The sequence below is a fragment of the Camarhynchus parvulus genome, chromosome 1A (genome assembly GCF_901933205.1).
Source record: "Camarhynchus parvulus chromosome 1A, STF_HiC, whole genome shotgun sequence".
NCBI classification, from domain to species: domain Eukaryota; kingdom Metazoa; phylum Chordata; class Aves; order Passeriformes; family Thraupidae; genus Camarhynchus; species Camarhynchus parvulus.
The window spans coordinates 55,219,344-55,241,279 of record NC_044586.1 but is presented as its reverse complement, the minus strand read 5'-3'; the positions used below and the strand labels follow the sequence as shown (position 1 = coordinate 55,241,279).

At 41.9% G+C, this 21,936-nt stretch overlaps 1 protein-coding gene across 1 annotated transcript in view; it reads right to left on the bottom strand.

Moving 5' to 3' along the window:
* CELSR1 (cadherin EGF LAG seven-pass G-type receptor 1) overlaps positions 1 to 21,936 on the bottom strand; it is a 163,607-nt gene that overhangs the window by 81,453 nt on the left and 60,218 nt on the right. Inside the window, 1 exon segment of the mRNA XM_030959311.1 lies at positions 14,781 to 15,419. Within this exon segment, the coding sequence (XP_030815171.1) occupies positions 14,781 to 15,419 (639 nt within the window).

Below are 21,936 nucleotides of genomic sequence, written 5' to 3'. Positions count from 1 at the left end.
TGGATCAAACAGAAGTTAGAAGCCACTGGTGTACCAGTGGCAGAGATTAATTAGGGGACAACTAAATTCATGTACATTTTACATGAGTGACTCAGAAGTGTTATTTGAGTAACAGACATAAAAATCTGGGTCTCTTAGAAATCAAAGGCCAAACTCCTACTGCCACTTCAGAGAGGCCATGCAGACTCCATGTTATTGACACTGATGGGCATGACTTTGGGAGGTTTCTAAATGACACTGCTACTAAACCTTTAAAATTGAAAATACATTTTGGTCTTTTCTTTTACTCATTTGTTTATGTTTTTAGAACTGGGACTGATCTAGGTTAATTAAAATTATCCCAAATCCTCTTATAGGATTTTGCTTTCTGCTTCCTTTGCTGCTTTCTGACTTATAAAGTCATATTATAAGAAACATGTTAAAGTAAAATAATACATAAATACCTACATACACATACTCCATACACACACACTCAAACTGCTGACTTGCAGTGACAGCTGTCCTGCAGAATTTCAGTTGCTAACCACTCCAGATTTAATATTATGTATTTACAAAGTATTATGTATTTACAACCTGACCTTATAACACTAAACAAAGTAACAGCAAAAGCATTCCTGTCACACTATGCATATAGCTTGCCAAGCAGTTCTCTGAGGTGATATGTAGAAATGATTCTATAGTAAGATACTCTGGAAATCACCCTTTTATCTCTGGATCTGCTTTAGGTTTTCCGTGGGCATAAGGACTGAGCTCTGAGCTGGTGGGAGGAAACTGTGCAGATACCACTGCTCTTTTGGATACAAACACATATCTCTTACACCTCTCCTTTACCATCACACTTCTCCCTTCTCTGTGCTTCCATAAAATTCCCCCTAGGCATCCCTGATAACTCATCATTCAGATTTTCAGAAATCCTAAGACTCAGCTAAATAAGGGTCCTAAAATTTTTAATAATGAGATGCTTTAAAATAATGAATGTGAGAGGCTTTTTATTTTATTTTATTTGCCTCTGAAGCTGTGGGTGTCATCTGCTGGCCCCAAGGTACATGAGAGCTCTTGGTGGTCAAATTCCAGCCCAATCTGTCTGTTCTGAGGGAGCTCCCATTCCCACTCACACCTCAACAGGATGATGCTACCTGAGCCTTCCGAGTTCCTCTTCCCACCAGGGTCCTCAAGGAAAACCTCTGCACCCTGGCTGCTCTGGATTCCTGCAAGCTCCTGGGAGGAGGAGGAGGACCACCATGAAAATATCCCATGGGCCAAACAGGCAAGGAAGAGGCCAGGACCCCACTCTTCTTGCTGATCCTTCCCCACTGGAAACCAAGCTAAACTGTGTTTTACAAAAGCAAAAGCAGCAAAAGTAGGTCCCCATGTCTCAAACTGCTCCAGGCTGTGCCCACTGGTGCAATGCACATGCAGAGCAGCCACTGCAACAGTGCCTGGCCCTTTGACAGCCCCAAACCAGGCCAGGGTCCCAGAGCAGCATCAGCCTGAGCAAAGATGTTCCATTTTCCCTGGACTCCTCCCCTTCCCTGGTCACACAAGAAAGCAAAACAAAAGACACCCTGCAGGGAAGGATGGATGGATGGGTTGATGATTTGGGTTGTTTTGTGTTTTTGCATTTAAATGAGAAGGAATAATTGGGGGAGATGGCAGGGAGAAGAAACAATACTGAGGAGGATTAGCGATATTTGGGGCACATCTGTTGGAGAAATGAATTAGTCTGTGGATTCAGAAATTATGAGCATGTTCTCAAGAAGATACATGCTCAATGCTGCATGATCGCTGAACCTCATTCCCCTATGCAATTTTCACCAGTGCCAGCAAGAACTGGCACCAGTGCCAGCAAGAACAGAGCATAGACAAAAGTCACAACTGAATACCTGTGTTCCCTCCCTTGTGTGTATTTGTTGAGGATTAAAAATTCCCAGGCATTAAGTTTCCACTCTATCTACACCAGGCAACTCACCTTTCACCTTCCAGCCATGAGGCCAGAACAGTGTGAGCACCAGAAGTGAAACCAAGATTTATCAGGACTACTATGATTTTTTTTTCCTGACAGCACCATGGTGAGCAAGGAGCCAGATGCCACAGTAAAATATTCTCCATTTAAGAAAATACCCACCTCTGAAGTGCACCTTATGGTTTGGCAAAAAAAAAAAAAAAAAAAAAAAAGAGGTAACTCATATGATTTTCCAATTTTCCAGCCCATGGATTGGTGCCAATACCTCCAAAAGAAGATGTCTGTGTGAAACCTGGGCACTGGTGTCCTGAAGTGGGCCAGTGGGCAGGGTGCACACAATGTGTCTGCTTTCCCCCTGCTGCCTGCTCCCACAGCACCAGACATAATCACCCCCAGGCTTTTGAGGAAATGCTGAGAAAAAGCTCTTTTTTGGAATGCTTTAGATGTGGTGGAGGAGAAAAACCCATAGAATCCCAGGATCATTTTGGTTGCAAAAGGCCTTTAGCATCCAAGCCTTTAGCCTACCACACTTAACAAATTTTGCCCTATGGGGTCCAGTGGGTAATTTCTTAACATCTTCATCTTTACTCTTGACTGACTTGACAATGGTTGCTGAGCTCTCTAAATTATTGAACCATTTATTGTAATGTACAGGGCCCTCACAAGGTGTCATCTCCTTCTGCATTTGAGTTGTAAGGTAAAGCTTTAGAGACCTTTTAGGTTCTGTCTCTCTCACAGAGCTAAACGCAGTACAAATCTACACATGACAAAAAAGAAATTCATAAAAATTTCCTGTTTTGTTGAACTCTGGCAGGTTTTACATGTAAGACAATTAATCATAATGCAAATTGCAGTGATTTGGTGTAAGATATGGTGATAAAGCAGTGGCTTTCAATAAAAGCCTAAGCTTTATCTCTGAATGTATTATCAGGGGATAACATTATTATAGATGTCAAAGATAAACCTCAAACTAGATTATGCCATTGTGTCTGCAATTTGCATTATTACTTGGAATAAATCTCTTCCTAAAAATCCCACCTTAAAACTGGTGAAGAAGCTGGAGGTGTAAGAACAAAGCATCCCTTTGCATAACACATTCATTTACAGAAGAATATCCCTCCCTCCATTTATTTTTAAGAGGCACAATCACCCTCTACCTTTACTATATATTAATCTGATATTTACTATATCTTCATCTGATATTATATTTTGTTTTCTTGGCTCTCTGCCCCTTGATTCCTCTCCAGGAGTGTTACTTGAGGAGGGGCACATGGAGGGAGCCAAAGGCTGGAGTAGGCACCATGGCTGGCAGGACAGATTCCCTTTGGGACAACCTTTGCAGGCTGATCCATATTTGCATCTCTGCACGCCTGCAGGCACTCCAGCATGGGAATCACCTGCCAGGCCTAGTTCTCACCTCCTTCCACGGGCTGCAGCGAGGCAGAAGAAGGGGACAGTCTCATTGTGCTTCTGCTCAGATGACAAGAAAAATTATTTCATGCCACAGAGCTGCACTTCTTCCTGGGCACCAAATGCCACCACCAAGACCCTTAACTCCACAAGGCTGCTGTTCCACAGGCTGTTTGGGCCTCCCACTGGGCTTTTCAAAATACATTAAACTATTTATGTGAATGAGGAGAGCAAGCAAGGCGTGGTGGCAGGGGCAGGGGTGTGTGTGCAATAACATTTTTATCAACAGGAACTCAGGAGCTGGAAAACCAGACACACTTTCAGGCACCATCAGGCTTCCTGCTCACTTTCAGCCTGGTTTCCCTAAGCTGCTTTCCACAGAGATCACCAAAGGGTTGCAACGCCCAGCTCCTAAATTGGTGGGCAAGAGCAAAACTCTAGCACTTGTTTTTGATCAAGTTAGCATCTCAAAGCAGTTCAAAAAAGCAACACATCTGCAAATAACTGCCCTCTGAAAGAAGACGAAAAATGAAGACTGAAGAATATGCAGAAAAGAAGATCAGTGTCTCCCTTTCAAGGGCAAACATTGTTCTTCTCTTTAGGAGAGTTCAGCCCTTATTTCACTAAGATCCTGCTTAATTTTCTCCATGTAACTGTTACAGACATGATGATTCAGCTCACAGGAGACAAAACACAGAAGCCATCTCCCCCGGTCTCCGGCAGCCCGCTGGGACTGACAGCACAAGCAGCTAACTCTGCGTGTCTCCACTAAAGGAGGGCTGGTGAGAGCCCGCATTTTGTCTTTTCCATAAAATTAGAAGTTTTCACAGGAAAATCTCACTCTCCCATTTTCAGTGTAATCCAATGCTATGGTAAATATCATGGCAATTTAGAACCAGGCAGGCCCCAAATCAAACCATGCCCCTTCACACCCTAGGTGGTCCCAGAAGCTCGGGTGGAAAGAAGCGTAATGGCCAATTAGTGAGAATAACTGAAGATAAGCCATAAAATATTAATAACGCAACAGAAAACCATGCTTAAAGTCAATCTACTATTGTAAGTGAATGTTAGGAAGACCTGGCAGTTCAGAGCTCTATATTTTATTTTATATGAGAATTATCAGCTTAAAAGAAAGGTACACTTAAAAGCACCGTCTAACTGTCTTTACTGTGAATTGTAGGTCAGTGGTTTAGCATCATGGGATAGGTAGAGCTGGCAAAACAATCTGATGCTGATCAAATTTTCATTGTTATACATTGAAAGAAAATTCTGAAAAAAACCCAATCAAAAATGCTCCTTTGCTTGTCAAATTGAAAGGATTAAGGTTAAAAAGATAATCCTGTAATCTTATGTTTTGGTAGCCTCAAAAATATTTGGTACACAGCGCAGGAACACAAACTGAAAACAAAAAGCAACTTAACCAGGGAAACTGACTTGTTCTTAATGAATAATGAAAAAGGGATTGTAATGTCACACACATCTTGCTCAGAAAATCTCAAAATCCATGTGTTTTTAAACCTACAGAACAGATGGACATTCAAAAGTAACTTTCTTAAAAAGTGTTTTTAAATGAACTCTTAAAAAATTAATCCAGCCAGCTTTCATAGCTTGTACTTAACTCTGCTTACAGCAGTCCAGTGAATTAAAATTCAGCCTTTTTGTTAAATATCATTCAATTTTAAAGTAACCTTAAGTGATGACTATCTTATTAGAGTTAATACACTTCATTGTGTCAATTAGAATGTGTTTAATTATTAATATAAGGCATTCATCTTCATATCTTCATCTTCCTTACACACATATGCACATCAGTTGTGCTGACCCTTTGAAGCTGGCCTATCTAATTAAAACATGCTTTTTAATTATACTATATGAAAATGCTGTATAGAAGGTCTCATAAGCTTCTCTGTGGAGAATATGAGAAGTAAAGTATCCTCATGTTGAGTTGTAGAAAGTGAGGACTGAGCGTGTGGCTCCCTGGAAGGCGCGCTGGGGGCAGCGCACAAAACCCGCCCCAGGAGGAGCAGGGCTGCCATGCAGGCACTGAACCGTGGGGCTCCAAACAAAAGAGCATTTGCAACAACAATGAAGTTGTGGTTCCCACCACGCTCTGCACAACTGTAATTATCTTGATGTTCAAGGCCAAGTGCCTCAGTCTGGCGCTCAACTGTCGAAACTTTCAATCATCATAACACAAAGAACAGAGACACAAGAAACTATTTCATGCTTTTTTTCCTTCCTAACAGGATATCATCCTGATACCCTCCTCTCTGCACCCAATCATCCTTCCTGCCACTTTCCCATTGGTTATCCACTGATGAAAATAAAAATGTCTACTTTGGTAATTATAAATATAAATACAGAAGTCCAAAGTGTTTTTCATAATTCAGTCTTACTGCTTCCCAGTTTTGTTTCCCAGTTTTTTATTTGCAGAAAGGAGAAAAGGAGCTCCATTACCTTGATCCTTGGAAGCTAAATCTCATTTTTGATTTGGAAGATCTAGAATATTTCACTTCAAATGTCCTGGATTTTTTTTCTCTTTTGTTTTCAGCTCTGATCTGCTGTGCACACTGTGAGGGGATTTTCAGAACACAAGGTATACTGGAAAAAACCACTATCTCATGATGATTTTATCTTCTGCACAAATAACTTATAGGCAAGTTTTTGGGTTTTTCTCCTTGTTTCTCTCCTCCTTTTTTCCTATCTGATTTGTTTTCAGTGAGAAAAAACCACAACCACTTAAGGGGTAGTCTAACATATGGGTTGTTTTGACATTTAACAAGTGTATGCTTGGGTAATGAGAATGCACTTGTGCAGTGTAAAATTTTATGCAGCTGACCTTTTTGAAATTTAACAATGGGGAAAACCCCCCCAAATCTTACATTAAACAAGGCTCAACTTGGCTAAATTACTGAAAACACAATTGTAAACTACGGTCACAGAGAAATTTGCTGTAGTTTAATAAACTGCTATTTAAAATATTTTAATGAAAATAAACCTCCATGCATGTAATTCCTGACAGACCAAGGATCTGCAATGCATATATATGTTCACAATTATGACAGTGTGTGGGAATTTAGCTACATCAGTGAGGAGGGGTTTTACATGTACCTATAAAATTATTATAGCATATACCTCCACTTTGATTAATTACACTTCCCATGTTTTTTATTTCAGTTTGACCAATGATGATAAGAAAATGTGCTACAACAAAGGTTTTCAAAAAGCCTGGGAGAATTGTGACTCCCATTTAGGCGTGGTAACAGAAATACCATCAATATAAAACCAGGAAAATAATTCAAGAAACTGCTCAAAAATTGCCAGAGCAATGTCATACGCAATAAAATACAATAAAAGAGATTTCACATATGCTAGAATAAAGGGAATGCTAAATTTGGAGCAGGCTGTTGTTAAGCAGGATGCCAACAGGAAAGCTGAGGTGCTCTCTGTGTATTCTCTGCCATTGGACACCACTGAGAGCTCATACTCCCAGCACATTGCCTTGCCAAGGGGTGGGAAGCGAGGTCAGTGCCAGAGGCAGGCAGGCACCCACACCAGGTCAGCAGCTTGCCCTGCTCACACAAAGCAGGGTGCCTGACAGCAAACAGGAGCTTAGCTGGCCTTGGTGTCAGGGTCAAATGTGCTCTTTTCACAGCAGCTATTTCATGAAATTGAACTTGGAAAGAAAGAGACTGAAATTTTAGCCATGGTAGAGGGCTTGGACTAGCTGATCTTTAGAGGTCCTTTCCAACCCAGAACACCCTGAGGTTACACCTGGCCGTCAGGGCTAGATACTGAACACCTGCATTGTAGAAGAGCTGGGGCAGCACTTGTCCCTCAGCTGCAGCCCTGTCCCACCACAGTCTGTGCTTGCAGGCCTCTCGTGTCAGCAAGCCTTGACTTTGTACTGTACAGCCCACAGCCAAAACCCCACAACCTTCTCTCCATCTTCCACCTGATCTCACAAACACCAAGGGCAGTAGGAGTCAGCCAGTGTGAAAATGTAACTGTGAGAATGGAACCATCCTGAAACAGATTACTGCCAGAGTTTTCTGGTCACTGAATTCTAGCTGTATGCTACTTTTACTTTTTTTTTTAATCAAAATCTGTGGAGAAAGTGTAAAATTATCAGTGATAGACTCTTTGGCCGACAAAGGAGGGGTGTGGCTAAATAAAGGGAAGAAGCAGCCAGCCCCACAGCTGTCTTATGGAGAAGCAAAAGAAGATAAGCCATAATCAGTAAGGAGGATTTCCTGATACGGAACTGTTTGGAAGAGCTGAATTCATAAGTATATTGGGGATTAATTACTAAGGTAGCTCCTGAAACCAGAGCTAAGTGATTACATTGGTGTGTGATCTGCTACTTGCTTCCACAAAGCACCCATCGTGCCTCCACTGCAGGAGCACCCAGCAAAAACATGAGTCCTGTCAAATAATTATAAAACTAATTAAAGAGAACAAACACAACATGAGGTCTGTAGCTGGGTTTCCACATGACAGCAAAGGACTTTGATCAGTGCAAATATTTCCATGGGCAAGGAAGATAAGACACAAGGCTCCATATGAGGCATCTGAGCCCCCAGCACTTGCAGCAGGCCAGCTGAATCAAAGAGCATCCCACATGCAGCACCTTGGGGTGAGGGCAAGGAGGGTTTGGACATGGCTGAGGAAACTGTGGAACTTTAAACAGTAGCTAGTTTATGCACGGCAGGAGGAGGGTAATGCGATAAAACTCTTTGCCTGGGTTTAAGAAAAAGCATAGCAGATTGCTGTGAGGGTTGCAGGCCATGTACAGCATTTGAGAGCTAAACTGTCAACAAAGACACCACAGTAATCCAATTAGCAAAGGCTCTTTGCATCCTGACAAGTGAGCGTAGGTTGAAGATTAGCTGAAGGACATACCCTGCAGACAAAAACCCACCTAGAGAAATGGTAGTGAGTCCTGAGAATCTGATATAAACTCCAGATTTGCAACATTCATCTCCTGTGACTTGGTGATAGACATGGACAGGAATATAATCAGCAGAAACATGACAATAATAGACTTCAGAATTTGACTGATTTTTTTTATTCTGTTTTTATTGTTTCACTTATCTTGTGGAGGAAGCAGTCATGCAGTTGTGATATCTGGGCCACAGCCCCAGTGCAGCATCATTTGGATCCAGCTGTAAGGCTGTGCTGTGATGCTGGCCCCATCCCTGCATGCATGAACAGCAAACCTTGCCACAAAAAGAAGCAAGGACCTGTTTCAACATGCACAGCAAATCTCAGAGTTAAACACACCAGGTGAGTGGGTGTACAGACTTCTGCTGAGAATCCATGTCAGGCAAGAAATGCTTTTCACAGGGATCCCCCCAAGTTTCCAGCCATGGGCAGCCCAGGAGTGGCCCTTCTTCAGCTGCTCTTGACTTGCTTTTGATGCAGTCCAGGACACAGTTGGCTGTCTGGGCTGTAAGAGCACATTGCCAGCTCATGTCCAGCCTCACAACCACCAGCACCTCTGAGTCCTTCCTGGCAGGGCTGCTCTCCATCTGTTCATCCCCCAGACTGTGTTGGTACCACGGCTGCCCCAACCCAGGTGCAGGACCTTGCTCTTGGTCTTCTTAAATCTCATGAGATTCTCATGGCAATACCATGCATTTCTTGAGCTTGTCCAGGTCCCTCTGGATGGTATCCCATCCTTCAGGTGTGTGATTGCACCACTCACCTTGGTGTCATCTGGGAAATCTGCAGAGGGTGTGCTCGTTCTCTTTGTCTATGTCATTGATGAAGATAATAAATAACAACAATGACAGCCTGTTCCAGCTTTTACACCAGTCATGCTCTGAAAAGTGTTTGGAGGATTTAAGCTCTGCTTCTGGACCATCCACCTCCCTGCTTGTGGGGTCCTTGCAAGCTACCCAAGTGCTGTGAGGACTTGGGGGCTTGGAAGGGGCTGGGAGGAAACAGAGGCACCTGGCTGTACACAGCTGCTGCAGTGTGGGGGCACAGCTTGCCATGCCTACACCAACAGAGATAACTGCTTACAGGCAGAAAAGGGCTGATGAAACAGAGAAAGTTGAAGAGGGATGGAAAAGACTGTGCTAGGACATCAGCCAAGGAGTACTAATTGTAAGGATGGATCTTACAAGCAAACAATTATTTATCTTTCCATCAGATGTGAAAAAGCTGCAGAGAGTCAGGTCCACAGCAATCAAAGGAAGTGGGGATGCTGTTATGCAGTCCTAGTTTCACTACAAGCAGAATATTTCACTATTATCAGAGTAATGGCATGGCATAGCACTGCTGAAAAAGAGAAAAAATAGAAAAACATCTAAACCTTCAACACTGTCCAGACCTTCACTGGCATGCAATCACCCTCCACAAGCTTTTTCACAGTATTGCCACATAGAAACTGCAAGGTAAGGTAACCAGGTATTCTACTCGAGGCACTGAGAAACAATGAAAGTTAGTCAGCACTCTTCTTCAATTTTTCCTGCATCCAAAATCAGCAGAAAATCTTCATAAAACCCCATTAAAAGTTCAAATTCTGGAAATACTGCAAATCATCCACCACTCTAATAACTGTAATTGTATTTAAACTCTTAAATTTGACTATATGTTTTTTAGAGTATTAGACCTTGCCTAGGTTTTTATCTCTTTAGTATGTAAAACCATGTGGATCCCAGTAGCATAACTCTGAAGACCTAGACTAAAAGATATTGTTAAGGCAGCAATGATACAAAACATTTCAGTATCTTCGTTATTTCCCTTAATATTTGAATGAAGAATCAGAGAGATGATCAATGAAGCTGTCACAGGCAAGGACAATGTCTCTACATTCATGGCAGTGTTTGTGAATGACAGAATTTCTTGTTCGGTGTTTTGTATTAAAGAAAAACGGTCACAGCTGCTTGAAAATGTTGTCAAGCCCTATAGGCCAGTAAGGATAACCCTTGTGCATACTTGCTGTCACAAAACCACAGCCTTCCATAAGCTAAACAAGGAGTTAAAGATGCAGTGAGGAAGGAATCAAATTTAGATTTGCTGTACAGGATTTGGCTGTTACACACCTGTGATCCCAACAAGCTGCAGAAATGCAACTGAGGGTGGAATTTCAGACCTTCTTGCACGAGATAAAACACTCATTATGACTACTGTGGCTGCCAGATTTCTCTACCTCAAAGCTGAAATTCCCTGAAATAAATCTCTCTGGCCTGAAAAAGGAGAATCTGGTATCAGAGTGAGCTGAGAAATTACTATCTGAAGAATGGATATAAGTAAAGATAAAGCAGAAGATATCCTCACATTTACTTTTATGTTCTATGTTTGCAAGAGCCAAACACTGAGAACTTACTAAGCAATATGATTAGGAACTTCTGGCAGGATGCTAAGAAACCAGCTATAATTACCTTCTCATGCAACAAAGTTTGAATTAATAGCAGGCACGTTAGATGTAATGATTCCTCATGTCAATATGGTATCACACAAATACAAATTAGGAGGGGAAAAAGTGTAACATGCAGAAAATCTCTAATTACTGTATTTGATTACTAGAAGATTTACAACCACATAAGATTTCTCCTCTCTCTGAAGTGAAATCCAAGGAGAGATACAAAGGATATGGGGAATTCTCTGATGATCTTTTTCCCCTACAAACTGCTCCTTGCTAGGGGTTACATAGCAAAGGAGGCAGAGAGAATGTGATAATGCAAAGGAGAACTGTGGGAACACTGAATTTCTTCTTTATTTCAGGACTTGGTGGGGTTTCTTTTCCATTGGAGTGCTTTTGTTCTGTGTTGATTAAATTTTGCTTTTTGGGAACATGACCACAGAGGAGAGCAGTCTTGGTGGCTGCTGAGCAGGAGCACCACGAGAACAGCACTGGAGGAGGCACCACTCATGGCAGGGCAGGAACAGTGGGAATTCACACCCAAAAAGCTGCTGATTTATGGCCACAGTGGTGTGCTGTGTAGGAGGCACCAGGATGGGGCTGGAAGTACAGCTCATGCAGGAACTGCTGTGGCATCCATGCCCCTAAAACAGTGTCCATGACATGATCATTTTGCACTTCAGGGGTTGCTCTCTGGGAAGTACAGACAATTCCACCTCTCTCTAAGCCTTCACCCACAGCTCTCTCAGCTGCTTCTGCAGTGCTCAAAGATATGTGAAATGAAGCTGGAAGAATTATACAGGCTTTATATAGTGTTCAAGAAATTTGTTTGCTTAAGTAAAATTACATCCCTTAACCTTTAGTCATGCACACAGCTCTCTGCCATCAATGACACTACTATTAGTGTGTTCATTGCTCACTTCCCTACACTGATTTGTATTTAAAGAAGTTAGAGGTTGTAAGTCTGGAAAAAAAAGGATTAAAAATATATGTACTTCCTCACTCATATCCTTACATCACAGGAAGTGAAGTTCCAAATCACCCCAGCCTAGGCAGTAATCAGGTTTCAGAAATACCTTGTGGAAGCTCAGTTTACCTTTGTGCCCGTAACAGAAGACTCCTGAAGACAGAGAAACTTTCATCATGTATAAATGACTAACAATTACATGGAACCAAATGGAGGGCTTCAAAGCAGGGTGGAAAAATGGAGGGAAATTCCATCCTATTAAGATAGGACATAATTGTCTTGTACAGGAAATAAACACTATATTTTTAGCAGGTGACTAGTCAGAATCAGTACAGGGTTATGATTGTGTAGTGATTTCTCATCAAATTGCAGCCTATCTCCCCAGAGAGATGACAGATCTTAGTATTTTCTTATAATTATTTTTCTATGTAGGCTCTTAATTGGGAAATGGAAACATGAGAGCTCCCAAAGCAGGCTGCATTTCATAGACTATTACCATTCATATTTCATCTTTTACAATTAATTGAAAGATTTATAGGTACCTCATAGTGGTATGTTACTACACCAAGTTAGTACCATCATAAAATTTCAGTAATACCAGAGTCCTCCAACCTTCAGACCTGGCAATTCCCTGCTCATTCCAATTTATGGCCCCTGCATCCCATGAGCCAAGACACACTGCTGCTATTGAAACCAACCTGTGCTATTTACATATCAAACAGATAGAAAATCTGGAATGCTGTAAACAATAAATTCACATCCAAGCTGAAAACACAATATTATGATTAATAGTCATAAACTGAACTTGCAAATGGATATGAATATATTTAAATTATTAAAATCATAGGTAAAATAACAATACTTTAAGGAGATTGGGACAAAATTCAATAATGCACCTTCATGAAATATTTCTGGTAACAGATTTCTTGTTGATAACATTTTCAACCTTACTCTGTAAAGGGGGTGAAAATCAAGGAACTAATGGCCACCATATGTGGGTAGATGTTTGGGTTTGATGAACAAAACATTGTTATGCAACATGGAACCTAAAGGCATCAAAGTAACTTCAACCAATCCCATATACAGATACTAAATTTCTACTGCATTCATCCAGTGATAAGCCAGAAATATTGTACAATATTTGCATTGATTTTTGGGATAAAGCATTCCAGAGCCCTCTTTATCATGGTTGGAAGTGTTTTTCCCTGGCCAATCTGAATGTGATCAAACTGTCCTTCCACAGAAGAAAGTGTTTCACTCAAGTGTAGCTAACTCTGAAACCTAAAGACAACAAAGCTATACGCAGTGCTCCCTCCTTAACTTCTGACCACTTTAATATCCCAACAACAGGACAGTTAATTTTTAACTCAACAACTATGCACTGAAAATAGACTTACAGATCAAATCTTTCTTTGTGTATGAATAATATGGTGCTTCTCTTCTAAATATGTGCTGTTTGTTCTGACTACAGCATTAAGTATTAAACACGTTCATCAATTATTAATATAAGCTTATTATCTTTCATTCTAAAAGTGTATTTAGCCTTTTTTTCTGAGGATTTCTAGCAAGAGATTCTAAAAATGCGATGGAATGCATGTCATTCCAAAACTAAGACATGAATATATTAACTTCATTTTTATGCATATCCTTGATTAATGAATCTTGCTACTTCCTATTTACAGTAAAATAATATACAAACATTTTAAATGAAATCTACTGATCATAAAATCTATTTTGTGATGCCTAGTTCTGTGTGTATTGTGTATTTATGGATAATGGGCATTCAAATGTATTTCACTGTGGGACTCATTCATGAGAAGCTTGATGTGAAAGTAACTCCTCAACAAACACCAAATATCCCAACCATCTCACAGTTCTATTCAGGGTTTCTCTCATCATGCAAAAAATTTTTTCTCATCTTATCAGATTGGTCCTGCTGCCCCAAGCCCTACAGAAATTTGAGGGAGCATCTCCTGTCCCCTATGCAGGGAAAAGCACAGTTCCTTTGCTGCCATGTCCCTGCTTGCTAACTCCTGGCTCCTTCCACAGTCACATTTTTGATGACAGCCCTGAGGTAAAAGCCAGAGACTGTGAAGGAAAAGCCTTCCACCTGGAGGGCTGGATCCACATCAACGAAATTTTTTTTACATCAGAATTTAAATAATTTATGGTTTCAATTTTTTATAACTTCAGCAGTGAGAGGCAGTGTTGGGAACCAACCCCCTCTGCTCCACCCCTTGTTTGCAGGGGTCACAGCAGACATTGCTGAGCTGTCAGTGTAAATTACAGCTGGCAGCACGACAGTGCAGAATGCTTAAATGTGTGTGCAATTTCAAATACATAAATAATCTCACTGACTTTACTGAAGCACCAGAAAACATTCACCTAATGTTCTTTTGTAACTTCTCAGGAGTATTTGAGAAGCCGCACTTTGATCTTTATTAGCTGTCAAGTCCATGATGAGGCAAAGTATGTTCCTCAGCGGGCTGTGGAGACAGGCCTGGAAGCAGCTATGTCCTTCTGGAGTTTTATCTGAACATTTACAAACCAGAGCTGAGTTACAGCATTTCCCTTAAGTGTGCATTACTGCAGCTTTTTAGGAACAAGAACAATGCTAATGCTCTGTGCTGGCTGATGACCAAGGGCTGAGGAGCTCCTACCGAGGCTGTGCACCCACACTCTGCCCCAGTAGGTGAAGGGGCCTGCAGTGGGTTTACATGCAATCCCATGAACCAGGAGATGTGTCCCACCTTTTTCCTTCCAGACAGAAGAAATGTGTCTGCATAAAGCATTTTGAGCAGAAATTCACACAGTGCAAATCTCTTCAGCAGCTGACAGTCCCCGTGCATGACCTGGAGCAGGGCACCGTTCCTACCACTGTGCACACACAGAAACACGGGACTTATCCACCCTAAGTGACACCCACAAACCTTCTCCTGACTAGAAGGCAGTGCCAGGAGTTTCCCTCCCTTTGCCTAAGAATGCCAGCAATTTCAGCTTGCCACAGAGCTGGCCTGGCTGCTGGTCTAGCATATAAATCACGGGCCCCAGATAAGATAAGCACATACCGGTGTAGTCCTCGTAGCACTCGCAGGTGTAGCCGCCCTCGCGGCTGCGGCAGAGCCCGTTGCTCCCGCAGGGGTTGGAGTAGCACAGGTCGATTTCCGTCTCGCAGTAGTCGCCGGTGAAGCCCGGGGGGCAGCGGCACCGCAGCCCGTTGATGGGGTGGATGGGGCGGAACAGGACCGTGTTGGAGCTGATGAACGGCGCCGAGCTGTCGAACTTCAGCACGGAGACGCACTTCATGTAGTTCTCGCAGGGCTCGCGCAAGCAGATGTTGTCGTCGAAAGGCAGCACCCTCTGTGTGGAAATCAGGGTCAGCAGCGTCCTGTTGAGGTAGATCTGCTCCTGCAGGTCCTCAGAGGGGAAGAACTTGTTTCGAATGCCACCAGGGAGCAAGGCTGAGAAGGTCACGTTCAGGATGTTGGAGCTGACGTCCGTGTCGTTTTGGATGTTGAAAACAAAGATGCCGTCCTTGGCGGTGGAGAGCACGGTTGCCACCCCCTCCACAAAGAGGGACAGGAGGGGAGACAGGAACCTCTCCTGGGACATGTTCTCCAGGCGCACTGTGATGCTGTTGGTGAGCATGTCGTCCGTGATGATGGTGACACGCAGGGTGCAGACTGCAGTGACACTGTGAACACCATCTGAAGGGAAGGGAGAAAATAACAGCGATGTCAGAGAGCAGGCTTCAACCTACGGACAGGGAGGCTCCCACAGCCTCCTGAAAATGAAACAGACCTGCAAGACACTGAGTTCTGGGCACCAGGATGAGAGAGGTAAATGTATCCACCTTCTGAAGTTATTACCATTGCCTTTTCTTGGGAAAACAAAATAAAATTCTTTAAGAATTCTAACTCAAAGGACCCAAGACATCTCAAAGAGGCAAGAACACCTGGAGAAGATGCCAGGCAAATAACTAGCAAGGGTTAGTGTGGAAACAGTCTGAGGGCCCTATGATGGGCAAGGGAAACCAAGGGGAACGTGACTCTCATGACAGTGACTGCTAGACTATAACTGGTACTGGGAAGCTGCTGCCTTTCACAGCACAATACCAAAATTATCTTCTTCAGGTGTGGTCTCATGCTTAAGGAGCCAGAACTCTGCACAGATAGAGAATTATGGCCAGAGCTCTGGAAAAGTCATTTAAGGAAACAAGTCTTCACATTTGAGTGGCGGAACTTCTTCATTTCTCACATGTAACTTCTTAAAAATATTTTATGACTATTAGAAAAAAATTTAAATAAAATATGCCTGTAGCAAAAAGCAGACATTTAAAAACTCTTCCATTTTATCCTTCCTTTAAGGCATTTCTGATACTGCTGTGCCTGTTCTGCAATAAAACCCATAATTATAAAAATATAGCACTAATATCTGACACTGGACTGAGAACTGCCACTGTAAAATTTCAGCACACCCTGAGGCTTACAGCAGCGCTGTGAATTTACAAATTCTAGATTATTCTGACATTATGGAAAATAATTATGACACAGTGAGTGCTAAATTTAATCTAACTTCAATGCATGTGTGGAATGGGAAGTTGCATCATCACTGAAATCAAATCACTTACTTTAAATGTGTCTCCTTGTTAACATTAGGGACTCATTAAAATACAGATTGCATTACAGAAAATGTGGTTAGCATCAGAGCAGCATCTAGAAATCCCAGATGAGATCAGGAGTGGCTTCCAGTAGGAAATGTTCTTTCTGAAAGATGTCATAGTGTAAACAAACAACATTAAATGGGCATGAGTTCATCTGAGGAGAGAGATGAACTGATTTGAGTGACCAATATGAGCCCCAGAGTGGGGTCAAGAACAGAGCCCAGTTTCCTTAGGCCACAGCTCAGTGTCACAGCCTTGGTCTGAAGTATCCCAGAGATAATAGTGCACAAGTAACCTGCCATTAAGCCTGGTTTCAATTAAACCATAAGGTATGTGCAGAAATGGATTTTGAATCACATCAATGTAAATTACATCAGGAACTGTGTTTAAATCCATCAGTGTGAGATCAAAAGTCTAACAGCATAGACTGCTAATGTCATTTTGCTAAGGTTTGTTATCTCAAAGTGTAACTATGACCTATTATGGTCATGCAGGAATAGAACAGAAAAAATCAGAATTATTTCTTTCCTACTCACTGTCACCACTCCATCTCAAGTATGGTTTTGTTTTAAAAAGAAATGTATTGTTGGAAGATTTTTCCTCCAGTTTTATAGCAGCAATATAGTAAATCACAGCAGCATAATTAACAAAATGGCTTCTGACTCCCTCCTCCTATCAGGTTGTCTATGAAAGCTCAGCTGTTGACTTTTTCCCCACTAAAGCAGCCTTTATCCAAATAGAAAAATCTCTTCTTCTGTGTGCTACTTGAACTACTGCCTGGCTAAAACCAGTCCACCAGGAGGGGACATTGTCTGGAGTAATCTGTTTGACTTCTCCCAGGTAACTAGTGACAAGACAAGAGGAAATGGCCTCGGGTTGCTCCAGGGGAGGCTTAGATTAAGTATGAGGAAGAATTTCTCCACCAAAAGGGTGCTCAGGCATTGGAACAGGCAGCCCAGGGAAGTGGTGGAGTTGCCATTCCTGGAGGTGTTTAAAACATGTGTGGATGTGACCCTTAGTGACATGGCTAAATGGTGGGCTTGGCAAGGCTGGGTTAATGGTTGGACTTGATGATCTTAAAGGCCCTTTCCAAAATAAACAATTCTATGATTCTATGTGCCCATCACAGAAGCTCACATACCAGCTTTCATTTTCTTCCAAGTTTGCAAAAATCTCTTTCTTCTCTTCCTCAGACTCATTCTAGAAATCTGCGGTAACAGCTTCCATCAAGACCCAAAGCAACCTTTACAAATTATTGGTAGCCAAAATCCTCATTGCAAACTCCTCCTGTATGGTCTGTGGATTTCTGGTCAACAGACAATACAGGATTTCCAGTATTTTCATAAATGACATCCTCAGACTAGTTTACCATGTCTATCATTTGCACAGCTCATTCCCCTGAAAGGCCCGAACAAACTATTCATTTTTTTTTTCCTAAAGCAATTGACATTTGCCTGTTTGTCCCATAGGGTGCCTGAACTATTTTGCTATTTGTTGCACAATATGCTACAGAAATTCCCTCATACCAGCCAGAATGCTGGACAATGGGTCCTTTTTTTAAGAAAACACTATGATCTATAGCCCGTGGTATGTATAGTAAGAAGACAAAATAAGATCCACTGTCTGACAATGCAGTAGAGTCTACAAACTGTCATAATCAATATCAACTGTCACAATATGCAAGAGCTTCCCAGCATTCACAACAGCTATTCTGACACAGTTAATAAATCACTGGAAAAAAGCCTGGTGTCAGATACCACACAGCCTCCTTGTTCCATGGGCAGCACAAAAGAAAACTGGGCACAGACATATAGCTGCAAAATGAAGTTGTGTTTTAAAAGCCAACTCAGCTTTGTGCAACCCTGTTGCAGAGCATTAAAATAAAAAGAGAGTAAAAAAGGAGCAGAGCATGTGTACTATAGGCAACAAAAGAATGGCACAGCCATAGAACTGGCTGGACAAGCGCCTCTTTCATATCTCAGTTAGGCTGAGAGCAGCATCACAGGATCTGATCAGCTATTCATTCAGAAACTCAAGGAAAGTTGAAACAATCTGTGGTTTTATGAGACCAAATTAGTATCTATTCTCCTTTCAACAGACAACATTGGCTTTGAGGTTGGGAACAACTGCAATAAAGAAAGTGAAATATTTTTTGTCTTTTTTGGGAAATTATTTAAGTCTTAAATACCCAGTAACATATATGTTTTGAGATTTACAATTGAAATACTCCATTAGTGTTTAAAAGGTTTCCTGCCAGAAATGCCAGAGAATTATCATTAGGAAGTACTGTTTTGTGGAGTGGCCATACTTCGTGGCCTCAGTGTTTGAGGTGCCCACTATATGCAGCTACCAATCTGCTAAAAAGGCTCAAACCATCTGAGCTTCCAAAGGTCTCATGATCCAGCCATAAGAAATCCCTATCATGTTTATGGCAGGTGCAAGATGGTTTCAGTCAGGGGGGTGAAGCAACCTTCAAGTTGCTACACTGGAAAATTCTGGCTGCACTTTACTCTTTGGAGCAGATCTTGGAACAGATGAGTGCACACATATTCCCCAGGCTTAGCTGTCACCAGTTCTCACAGCCATCATCTGGGGGCTTCAGCAAACCTGCTGGGTGCAGGAGTCTTCCTGAAGGAGCTCTAAACATTCAGATCATGCTGGCAGATGGGATGTGCAGGCATCCTGCTAAGAGTGATTTGAGCAGACAGCCTGGATCTTAGCAGCCCCAGCCACCCAGATAGCTTGAGGAAAGGGAAACACAGTGTTTCTTTGGTCCAAAGAAAGAAAAAGGATCCAACCAATCCTTTGTTGGCTTGGCTCCTAAATCCCTGTACCAATGGTTTTTGTCACTTGGTCCTCAAGTTTCTCTTCCATAAAATAGGGATAATAGCACTTAATATGTACACTGTGAAGTAGTGGGTACAGATGATAAAATGTTGAGACACTGGGGTAACAACAAAAGCAACACAAATGTCCTGAAGAAATCATAAAAGGTTCTTCTAAGAGCCATTGCAGCCAAGTTTATCAAAAACAAGGTGGAAACATTAAAATAAGACTCTTACTGTCTCACAGACCCGTGAATGAACAAAGAGAATTCTGAGCAGCCTGGTGGCTACACCAGAAATGTGTTCTTTACAAATATGGTCCCTGCACACTGAATTTTTATTCTGGCAATATTATTCTATGTATAATTTCCACAAAAGCACTCTCTACAAGGTGGAAATCAAAGCAGACTGTTGTCTTTTTAGTCATTGTAATTGATGAATAGGAGACTTAAAACTAGAATTACTCATCTTCATCCTTCATCAAATTAATGAAAAGACCTAATAGCAAACACATACCCTGATGCATTACAAAGAAAAGGGAAGACAAGAAAAGCTGATGAAAGCTTGACACTCTCTAAAACACATTAATAACTAGAAAATTGACTAAATAGGCATTGTTTCATTATTACCTTTACTTTACAACAAACCTTATCAAATCAGATACTTTAATCTCAGCTTTCTATCTTCTCGCAGTCGATAAACCAAAGAATTTTATTATCTAGAAATGTAAACACAGCAAAGTTTAACTGAAATGCATATTTGGCAATGGTAGCACCTGGCCAGAAAGATTCTTTTGTTTCTTAAGTTTGCAGAAATAAAATAATTAACACTATTTTTAGCTTATTACATACAAATGTCTTAGTACCAATTTTGAAAGCTGCATACTTTATACTTTAGCATCAGAGCTGTCTTTCACACATATACCAACCCAAACCCATTCTAATTTTGCTTTATAACACATCTGGAAATAGCAGATGCCAGTTTTTACAACAGCCATGCAAAATCCTTGACTAGCAATCCACAGTTCAAATAACCTGTTGCTCTTCCCAAATCATAAGAAGCAGCCGTGGCCATGGGTAGCAGCCACTGCTTGGTAACAGGCCTTGGAATGACCAAAGCTGCATCCCCATTGCTTCCAGCCATGTCTTTACATACAGGAGTTAATGCACACCCAGCCCAGCACTAAACCTGGAATTTCTGATGAGGATGCTGTGCTTTTAATGTCCTCTCCACTGCTTGGGTGGCAGGAGCACATCAGTAGCACCAGGTCACAGAAATGAATATTGCAGGCAATGCTTGCCTGTCTGAGCAGGGATGGCACCCAAACCACACTTCCCACTGAGCAAACAGCAGTAAAACATCAACATGTGTCAATAAAAGTGTGACAGAGTGCACAGTCCTGCCCTGAGGATGGCCTCAGAGAATCTGCCACCATTGCAGGGCTGCCACCATTGCAGGGCTGACTCCATTCCTTGCATTGTGCTTCTAACACCATGGGAGCAGATTTAAAATGCATAAAATATCAGTGTGCTAATATTGTCCCTTCCAAAACATTGCTGTAGGCATTACAAAGCTTCACATCCATGAGTAGAAATAAGAACTCTATGAACACCCATTGATAAACTCCTTAAAATATCTTCTGTGTTACAGAAAGTTCAGGAGCTTACAATGCAAAGAAAATATCCTGAAAGAAAATAAACTGCACAGAAAATGGCAGATGAAAACCGAAGCAAGATTCCTTGCTGAACGACCAGGAAGACATGACCAGAAAGGAAGAGGAAAATGGGCATAATTGTGAATTTAAAGATCTCCCATCTCAGGGTTTTCCCAGTTAGCCTCACTGAGGAAGTGTTTCAGGTTAGATAGTGTGTATGACCCCAGTTTTAGTGTACCCTCAGGGCTCCCTGGAAAAGGAAGCAGGTGATGGTTCTGGTCTTAGCTTTCCAAAAGACAAGCATGATGCCCAGTGGCAAATATCCTCTGTGTGTCCCTAAAGAGTCTCTGTTTTGTAGCTGGAACAGCTCAAAGTGCAAAGGTCTCTTTTGCTAGAGAAAAGTGATCTTAAATGGTACAGTAACAGAAAAGTAACATCCATGAGAAATACACTCCATCACTTGCTGTAAAAAACATAACATTTGGTGTGTTATATCCTATTTTTTCTTAGACAGGCACTAATGAATTCTGTCTAAGCCTCCCTTTCCTTGGAATGGGAAACACCGCTGATGAGCAATTCTGTCAATACGGCAAGTTGGGTGCAACTATACAGAGACTGTCCTTGGCCACATGAAGCTTATGTTATTGATATTGTCCCTTTGTTTCAGGCTGCCAGTCAGCTCCCTGCATTTAGGAGCACTGACTGCCAACACAGGTTGTGGGCTTTGGAAACAATATATAAAAATAACTATCTATTATTCACACAGTGCCAAAGGTTCATGCTGGAACCGCTGCTGGAAGAATGTCAAAATCCAGGTCTGCTCCCAAGCCCATTACACCAACAGGAAGATACCCATGGACTTCAGTGGGCTTCACTCCCTGCCAAAATCTGGCCTAGAGCCTTATTCCCAGAGTCACTGCCAGTGCACTCACACAGAGCTTCACTCCCAACCCTGCAGCCCCAGACAAGAACAGTCTGCCCAGGAAATGGTGCAGGGTTGAAAAATCAAAAGAGCAGAAAGCAAAACATGAGGGATGAGCAGGGCAAGCATGTGGACACTAGAAATGTGCTCCATGAACAGC